General features: G+C 39.1%; 1 protein-coding gene across 3 annotated transcripts in view; it reads right to left on the bottom strand.

Moving 5' to 3' along the window:
- Nucleotides 1-763: 763 nt before the first annotated feature.
- The window catches only part of CHD1L (chromodomain helicase DNA binding protein 1 like), a 61094-nt gene continuing 51827 nt past the window's right edge, over nt 764-10030 (bottom strand). For all 3 annotated transcript variants that reach the window (XM_044757982.2, XM_070496998.1, XM_070496999.1), the window contains exons 20-23: nt 5003-5073; nt 2899-3013; nt 2041-2149; nt 764-1112 (exon numbers count right to left, since the gene is read on the bottom strand). In XM_044757982.2, coding sequence (XP_044613917.2) covers nt 1052-1112; nt 2041-2149; nt 2899-3013; nt 5003-5073 — 356 coding nt within the window. In that variant the 3' untranslated portion in view covers nt 764-1051. The remainder of the gene's footprint in view (nt 1113-2040; nt 2150-2898; nt 3014-5002; nt 5074-10030) is intronic.

Raw genomic sequence — 10030 nt, 5'->3', positions numbered from 1 at the left:
TGACTTTAGGGTCTAACAGTGTTTCAACACAGATGCTAAATTGTTGAAGGGTGAGGTGCTGGGGAGGGAGTCAAACAGAACAGTACAATCCAGGTGCTAAAGGTACCGCCTTCCTTAGAAGGTCATGGTCTGGGCTCTGAGTCTACCAGTAAGTAGTCAAGTTCCCTGAATCAATGGCCTAGGGCTGAGGCTTCTGAAGAGGCCTCCAAAGCACTCCAGGTGTGGAGGGCCTCAAAGCAGCAGAAATCAGGCTGGTTGAGGATGGTTGGCCAAGACTGAAACTTCACGTACAAAAGGGTGAAAAGCCACAGCTTACATAGTGTCTCCCCCCATGACTCCTTCTCTGGAGGTCCTCAGCCCACTGCCCTCCCCAATCTGACATTCTCTGTCAGCTTCGTGCTATTTCCACGATTGCCTAATTTCCTGCGGCCAAACTGTACTGGGCGGGAAGGGGAAAGGAGATCTGGTTTCTCTAAAGTCACATCTGACAGCCCTCTAGGCCAATGTGTGTTCTTCTAGATCTTGATGCTGAGCAGTGCAAAAAGAACGGCAGGACAGGCTCCAGTTGTCTGGATGAGGACTTTCACTTCTCAGCCTCTGCCCCTCAGAGCACTGTCTTTTCAAGGCATGAATTGGCCGAAGGTGCTTCCTTCTCCCAGAGCCACCCTGGTCTCCTGTTACCTTTCATTTCTTCTTAATCTATATAGCCTTCCCCTCTCTAAAGAAATCAGTCTGATAGGCAGGAAAGAAAGCAATGAAACCATTAGAGATAGAAAAATTATTATGCAAATAGCTATGCAAACTGGGACCCTGGCAAGCTGCCAAAAGACTTTCCTGAATAAGTTGTACATCCCTGTATTACAGGTACCAAATCAGAGTAACACATCCAGGAGAACAAAATGAGAATTCAAAAAACAGCATCTTAGAGGTCCACCAGATCCTGAGACCTTTCTGAAATACTCTATTACAGTGGCTCTGAGCAAGTATCTTCTTAGCTGATTGCTGAAGGCTGAAGCCGATGCTGGACCGACTGCAAAGGCACCAGCTGTCCTTAGGAGGAATGTGAGGACTGTGAAGGAAAAACAGCAGCCTTGCTTCTAGGAAAGTAATATCTGATAAGGACGGTCAAGGATTATATGTCATCACTTTAAAATCAGCTTTCCTAAAACTACTAGTTCTCTGGTTTAGCAATAAGTGAAATAACCACTCCAGAAATAGCATGCCTTAATTCCCTTTCACCATATCACAAATCCTTCCAGTATTGCTAGCAATTATTATTGCTACTGTTATCTGATGTACTACAACTCTTTTGAAACTGCTTGAATTGTGCAAGCATATAAAATAATGACTTCTCTGCTAAGTTCTTACAGTGATTAAAATGTCTTGAAAACCACCACTGAATGAATGAATTTCAATAAGTATCTAAAGTAAAAAGATGGGAATTTCTGTATGATTATAGCATTTGGGGGTCAATTCAGCTTCTTCTAGTGATTTTGGTTTCAGTGTAACAGTTCAAACAATGCTAACTTCTACAGCAAGGAGGTCATTAGAAGAAAATATTAGTCTAGCAAAACTAAATTAAACCCTAATGGACAAAATGAATTTCACACTGCTCTTTAAGAATACATTCAGAAAGGTTCAGATATAAAATAGTTTACTTGTTAGTTTGTTTGGTTAATTATTTATTTTAGTGAACAGAGCGAAGCCCTTTGAATTAGGACTTGGTCCAGAGGCCTGAAGGATCTCTAGAGAAGTGCTGTAAAAAGATTCAGTATGTTATCAAATGACAATTATTCAATTAATTCCCCCCTTCATATGTCTTTTAATCTAGCTGTTGGCACCCAGAAATGCTTGGGTCTATTTATCTCCTTGGATATACAAGTTAGAAAGTGCTTCTTAGTTTTTGTCTCATTGAAGAGGGGCAGAGTGAAAATGTGGCAGAAGAGGACTTGGCCTTGAACTAAATAGTGACACCAGAAAATGCAAGACATCTTTCCTTTCAGGCTGGGAGGGCCCACCATTAGGATAACAAAAGGATACATGTAAGTTGGGATGCCTTTTGCAGCCAAGTGTTTCCGAATAAGTCGCTCAGTACCATACCAGTTAAAATCTTTTGTGGCGTGTCCAATGCGTGGAAGATGGACACTTGCTGTTAAAAAAAAAAAAAGAATACATCATGATGCCTTCATTTATCAAAAATTGATTCGGTATAATACATGCATAGGAGAAAATAATCTATATTCTCTGAGTCACTTCATGGTTTTCAATGGACAAAATGTATACGATCATGGAATATCCCACTCAAAGCATACGATTACGTCTGGGGAGGGATTCTAACAGGGAAAACTTAAATAATTCTACCAAACACAAGGATCTATAGGCTCTGGAAATAAACAGGTACAATGGAAATAGAATACGATCGATGGTTGAGATGTACTTAAAATAAGCAAAGATTCTTTTAACAAGTCAATCAGTTCAACAAACTCTGAGACACACCGCATTTGGAAACAAAACTCAACTCTGGTTTTTGGCAGAGAACTGTCTGCTAATGTGGACTGTGACTCTCTGAGAAGGGATATGATAAATAGTAATTCCCAACTGTATGAGACCAGTGTACTCTCTTTCTGGTCCTCTGCTTCCTCCTCTGTAAAATCATGATACAAATACCCTAGTGGGTGCAGATGGTCCCCAGAGATAGATGCAGAAGTGATCTGGAAAGGAAAAAGGGCTTTACAGATACAGGAGGATGAGGTGGTTCCATCTGTGGTCTCATACAAGGTCTCACCTTTACCGTGTATATCAAATGGGATCTTGACATTTCTCACTTCCCTTTAAAAATCACATCACGTATTGGAAACAGAAATTCATTTACTTCTGAGCACAAATGGAAGAGCTTACCTTTCTTTTTCTTTGCTGCTAAAAATATCTTCTTCAGGCCTTCTTCTAGGGCTGCCATCTTAATGCCAGACAGGACGTTGAAGCGATCACGATGCTGAGCCACAATCAAGGCCAACTAGGAGAACAGTCATTAAACAGTCGACATGACATGAGATGGCTACACTGTCACCTAAGTGACCAGCCCATGGAGTGGTGCGGGCAGTCCCCCGACGGGCACAGCCCTTTATGGGTCACTCAGGCTTAGCTCCATCTCTTTTGAATGCTCTGCTGTAACAGGCATGTTCTGCCCAATCTGACTTCTCACCCCATCATAACTGTTTTATTTGGTGGTTTCTTTATATAAGGTTTTCTTCCTCTTTTTAAGATGCATTAAAACTTGAGTCCGAAACATGCTATCCTTTCTAAATGTTCTAGAGGGCAAAGAATGTTTCAGAATCTTAGGAGCACAAAGAACATTAGAGGTCCTTGCTCTCCAGCCCACTAGCTGACGCTCAAGTCAGCGCCACAACCCCCAGGATAAGCAGTCATTCGACCTCTGTTCAAACAAATCCTGTGAGGACAAAACGCCAAATAACCAGCCCTCTGCCCTAACCTAAGTGGGGTGGAGCTGGAGAGTGTGGCAAGGGAACATCTGAGGCTGACATCATTAGTCACATCACAGTCATGGTGTTTACTCACCATCAACACTAGAGTCACTGGATTCAGAACTGCTTATGCATAACCACTGTGTCATTCTCTTTTTTTAGCATTTGAGAAATGACTCAATGAATGAACAAGCAGGAACCACTCTGTTGTTAGCCATGCGGGCCACTAACCTCAAGAGGACATGCTCTCTTTCAGCAGGGTTTCTAAATTTCTTCTTTTCTAAGTCAATAAGATTTGGCTTGAAATTTGAATATGAATTCAGGCCTTGGAGAAAGCTATGTAGGTGTGGTAAATAAACCATCTCAGAGGAATTCCAAATGACAGGCAAGTGGGAGACACTTAAGATGCAAAAGGAGAGTTGTAATGCAGGCAGAGGAAATATGAATTGGTTCCTCTCCTCTGCTTATGGTTGGCTAGAAAACATGATCTTTCATAGAACTTTTCATGTAATAAATGATAAAATCCTTAGCATTTTGTCATGCTCTCTTATTCATTCAGTAAATGTTTACTGAGTATTTCCTATGAGCCAGTACCGCATGAATTATTGAGGATAAAAGAAATGAGTCTGAGCACTTGGGAGGAGCCTGCCGTCTAGGTCAGTGCAGGGGGAACAAGCAAGTAGAGGACAGCACTCCAGGAGGTGTGATGGACTGAGGCATGGGGTTGGGGGTGGGGGGCAGCTCGGCTGCTGCAGTGGAGACGAGGCCCAACCTGCTTATTATGGGCTGAACTGTGCCCCCCAAAATTCGTATGTTGAAGCCCTAACCCCTATTAGTTCAGAATGTGACTGGAGGTAGGGCCTTTAAAGAAGCGATTATTTTAAAATGCAGCCATTAGGGTGGGGCCTAACCCAATGTGACTGGTGTCGTTATAAGAAGAAATGTGGACACTCAGAGAGATACCAGGGATGCATGCGCACAGAGGAAAGACCACGTGAGGACAGAGAGAGAAGGCGACTATCTATGAGCCAAGGAGAGAGGCCTCAGAGGAAACCAACTCTGCTGGCACCTTAATCTTGGATGTGTAGCCCCCAGAACTGTGAGAAAATAATTTGTTTTGTGTGTGTGAGGAAGATTGGCCCTGAGCTAACATCTGTAGCCAATCTTCCTCTTTTTGCTTCAGGAAGAGAGGCCCCGAGCTAACATCTGTGCCAATCCTCCTCTTTTTTTGTATGTGGGACACTGCCACAGCATGGCTTGATGAGCGGTGTGCAGGTCAGCGTCCAGGATTTGAACCGATGAACCCCGGGCCGCTGAAGTGGAGTGTGTGAACTTAACCACTATGCCACTGGGCCAGCCCCCATAAATTTGTTTTTTAAGCCACCCAGTCTGTGGTATCTTGTTATGGCAGCCCCAGCAAACTAATACACTGTTAGGCCAGAGGGAGCAGAGAGGTTTCAAGAGGAGGTTAATATGAGCCAACCTTTAGTTCTAATAAGAGATGTGGTTTTTTTACTTACCAAATCTTGCCCTTTGTTTCTTGACTCTTTATCATCAACAGGAAATAAAAGGACACCTCCCAAACTCAAATCTAAGGTAAAGTAAAAAGGAGCAACAGAAAGAACATCAAGTTTACTATGGACTGAGATCCCTGAACAGGGACTACTCTGGGTCCTCCTTACACCTTGCCTTTTCCATATCCACTTGGGTTTCAAACCCACCTTTCCTCACTTTCCTGGCCTCAGTCGCTGCCTTAGCCAGTGACTTGATGCACTCAATTTTTTTTTGCTCAATTTTTATTTTTAAATGTTTAATTGTTGTAAAATACATGTAACATCAAATTTACTATCTTAACCGTTTTTAGTGTACAGTTCAGTAGTCTTAAGTACATTCACACTATTGTGTAATTGATCTCCACAACTCTTTTCATCTTGCAAAACTGAAACTCTATAACCATTAAACAATATCTCCCCATTCCTGCTACAACTACCATTCTACCTTCTGTCTCTATGAATTTGACTATTGTAGTTACTTCATATAGCTGCAATCATACAGTACTTGTCCTTTTGTGATTGGCTTATTTCACTTAGCATAGTGTCCTCAAGGTTCCTCCACGTTGTAGCATGTATTAGAATTTTCTTCCTTTGTAAGGCTGAATAAAATTCTATTATATTTATATATTTATACTACATTTTGTTTATCCATTCATTCATCAATGGACACTTGCTTCCACCTTTTGGCCATTGTGAATAATGCTGACATGAACATGGGTGTACAAACATCTGCTCGAGTTCCTGCTTTCAATTCTTTTGGGTATATACCCATAAGTGGGATTGCTGGATCATATAGTAATTTTATTTTAATTTTTTGAGGAAACGCCATATTGTTTTCCACAGTAGCAACACCATTTGACAGTCCCACTGTCAGTGTACAAGTGTTCCAATTTCTCCACATCCTTACCAACATCTGTTCTTGTTTTTTCTTTATTAAGATATAATTGACAGCATTGTGTAAGTTTAAGGCATACAGCACATTGATTTGACACATTTATATTGCAATATGATTGCCACTATAGCACTAGCTAACATCTCAATCATGTCATGTTAATTATCATTTTTTCCAGTGGTGGGAACAATTAAGATCTAGTCTCTTAGCAACTTTAAGGTTTATGATACAAGTTTTCTTGTCTGTGGTTCTTGTACTGTGTATTAGATCTCCAAGATTCGTTTATCTACTAGTTCCAAGTAGACAGTTGCAAGTTGCATGTACCCTTAAATATCTCCCCCATTCCCCCACCCCTTAGGCCCAGTAACCACCATTCCACTCTGTTTTTTCGAGTTTGGTTTTTTCAGATTCCACATATAAGGGATATCACACAGCATCTGTGTTTCCCCGTCTGACTTATCTCACTTAGCAAAATGTCCTCAAGGTACATTCATGTTGTCACAAACAGCAGAATTTCCTTTTCTCTCATGGCTAAATAGTATTCCATTGTGTATACATACCACATTGTCTTTATCCATTCATCTGTTGACAGACACTTAGGTTGTTTTCATATTTTGGCTATTGTGAAATGCTGAAATCAACATGGGAGTACATATATCTCTTTGATAACCTGATTTCATTTCCTTTAGATATATATCCAGAAGCGGGATTGCTGGATCATATGGTAGTTCTATTTTCAACTTTTTGAGGATCATCCATACTGTTCTCCATAGTATGCTGAACAAGTTTACAATCCCACCAACAGTGTACAAGGGTTCCCTTTTCTCCACATCCTTGCCAACACTTGTTAGCTCTTGTCTTCTTGATGATAGCCATTCTAACAGGTGGGAGGTGATATCTCATTGTGGTTTTGAGTTCTATTTCCCTGATTATTAGTGACGTTAAGCATCTTTTCATGTACCAGTTGGCCATTTGTATGTCTTCTTTGGAAAAATGTCTATTCAGTTCCCTTGTTCATTCTTTAATCAGATTGTTAAAAAGATCAGATTGTGGGGTTTTTTTTCTTATTGAGTTGTCTCAGTTCTTTTCAAATGTAGTATATTAACCCCTTATCCAATATATGGTTTGCAAATATTCTTTCCCATTCTGTAGGTTGCCTTTTCATTTTGTTGTTTCTTTTGCAGTGCAGAAGCTTTTAATCTTGATGTAGTCCCACTTGTTGTTTTTTCCTTTGTTGTTTGTGCTTTTGGTTTCATATCCAAAAAATCACTGCCAAGACCAATGTCGATGAGCTTCTTCCCTATATTTTCTAGGAGTTCTATGGTATCAGCTCTTAGTTTAACTCTTTGATCCATTTTGAGTTAATTTTTATGTGTAGTATAAAATAGGAGTCCAATTTCATTTTTCTGCATGCAGTTATCCCGTTTTCCCAACACATTTGCTGAAGAGACTATTCTTTCACCATTGGATGTTCTTAGCTCCTTATCAAATACTAGTTGTCAGTGTATGCAGTTTAATTCTCGGCTTTCTATTTGGTTCCATTGGTCTATGTGTCTATATTTAGCCAGTACCATACTGTTTTAATTACTATAGCTTTGGAGCACAGTTTAAAATCAGGAAGTGTGATGCCTCTGGCTTTTCTCTTCTTTTTCATGACTGCTTTGATTATTTGGGGTCTATTGTGATTCTGTATACATTTCAGGATTGTTTTTTCTATTTCTCTGAAAAATGCCATTGGAATTTTGATAGGGATCACATTGAATCCATTGATGGCTTTGGGTAATATGGACATTTTAACAATATTAACTCTTCTGATCCATGAACATGGGATGTCCTTCAAATTGTGTTTTCTTTGATTTTTTTTCAACAAAGTTTTGCAGTTTTCATTGTCTAGATCTTTCATCTCCTTGATTGAACTTATTTCTGGGTATTTTGTTGTATCTGATGTTATTGTGAATGGGATAGTTTTGTTTCTTTTTCAGATATTTCATTGTTAGTGTATAGAAAAGCAACTGATTCCTGTGTAATGATTTTATATCCTACAACTTTACTGAATTCATTGATTAGATCCAACAGGTTTTTAGTTGAAATTTTGGGATTTTTCTATAAGATCATATCAACCACAAATAATGACAATTTTCCCTTCTTCTCCTTTCTGATTTGAATGCCCTTTAATTTCTTTGTCTTGCCTGATTGTTGTAGTTCGACCTTCCAGCACTATGTTGAATGAGAGTGGTGAGAGTGGGCACCTTTGTCTTGTTCCTGATCTTAGAGGAAAAGCTTCCAATTTTTCTGTATTGAATATAATGTGAGCTGTGGGTATCATATAAGGACTTTATTATGCTGAAGTATGTTCTTCATATACCTATTCTGTTGAGGGTTTTTATTACCAGTATTCTGTTAAATGCTTTTTCTGCCTCTATTAAGAGAATCATGTGATTTTTATCTTTCATTCTATTAATGGGGTTCAAAACCTTTGTTGATCTGCGTATGTTGAACAATCCCTGCATCCCAAGGAGAACTCTCACTTGGTCATGGTGTGTAATCTCTTTAATGAGTTCTTGAATTCGGTTTGCTAATATGTTTGGGACTTTTTGCATCTATGTTCATCAGGAATATTGGTCTACAGCCTTCTTGTAGTGTTCTTATCTGGCTTTAGTATCAGGGTAATACTGGTCTTATAGAAAGAGTTTCCAAGTGTTCCCTCCTCCTCAATTTTTTGGGAAGAATTTGAGAAGGATTAGTATTAATTCTTTAAATGTTTGGTAGAATTTGCCCATGAAGCTATCTAGTCCTGAGTTTTTCTGTGTTGGGAGGTTTTTAATTACTGAATCAATCTCCTTACTCATTACTGGTTTGTTCAGACCTTGTTTCTTCCTGGTTCAGTCTTGGTAGGTTGTATGACTCTACAAATTTATCCATTTCTTCTAGGTTATGTAATCTGTTGATGTATAATTGTTCATAATGGTCTCTCATGAGCCTATGTATTTTTGTAGTGTCAGTTTAATTTCTCCTATTTCATTTCTGATTTTGAGTCCTCTTTTTTCTTACTCTTGCTAAAGGTTTGTCAATTTCTTTCTTTTTTTTTTAAAACTAGCTCTTAGTTTCACTGATCTTTTTCTGTTTTTCTGATCTCTATATCATTTATCTCAGCTCTGGTATTTATTTCCTTCTTCCTTCTGCTAACTTTGCGCTTAATTTGCTCTTCTTTTTCTAGTTCCTTGAGTTGTAAAGTTACATTGTTTGAGAACTTTCTAATTTCTTATATGCATTTATCACTATAAACCCCCCTCTCAGATCTGCTTTTGCAGCATCCCTTAAGTTTTGGTATGTTGTATTTCATTTTCATTTGTTCTGAGGGTTTCTTTGGTTTCCCTTTAGATTTCTTCTTTGACCCATTAGTTGTTCAGAAGTGTGCTGTGTGCTATTTAGTTTTCAAATATTTGTAGGTTTTCCAGCTTTCCCCATGTTGTTGATTTCTAGTTTCATACCATTGTGGCCAGAAAAGATACTTGGTACGATTTCAATCCTCTTATTTTGCTATGACTTGTTTTGTGCCCTACTATATGACCTATCCTTGAAAATGTTCCATGTGCACTTGAGAAGAATGTGTACTTTGCTGCTGTTTGATGGAATGCTCTACAGATATCTATTAGGTTGATTTGGTGTAAGATGTGGTCCAAGCCCATAATTTCCTATAGATTTTCTGTCTGGATGATCTATCCATTACTGAAAGTGGGGTATAAAGTCCTCTACTATTACTGTGTTGTCTATTTCTCCCTTCACATCTGTTAATATTTGCTTAATATATATAGGTGATCCAATGTTGGATGCTCATAAACTATTGTTATATCTTCTTGATTGATGGATCCCTTTATCATTATATAATGACTTTCCTTGTCTCTTGTTACCATTTTTGGCTTAAAGTCTATTTTATCTGATAAGTATAGCTACTCACACTTTCTTTTGGCTTCTACTTGCATGGAGGATCTTTTTCCATCCTTTCACTTTGAACCTGTGTGTGTCTTTAAGGCTCAGGTTGATCTCTTGTAGGCAGCAAATAGTTGGGTCTTTTTATCCATCCAGACACTCCATGCCTTTTG

The sequence above is a fragment of the Equus asinus genome, chromosome 25, assembly GCF_041296235.1.
Source record: "Equus asinus isolate D_3611 breed Donkey chromosome 25, EquAss-T2T_v2, whole genome shotgun sequence".
Classification (NCBI taxonomy): Eukaryota; Metazoa; Chordata; class Mammalia; order Perissodactyla; family Equidae; genus Equus; species Equus asinus.
This window is presented reverse-complemented; position numbering and strand designations above follow the sequence as displayed.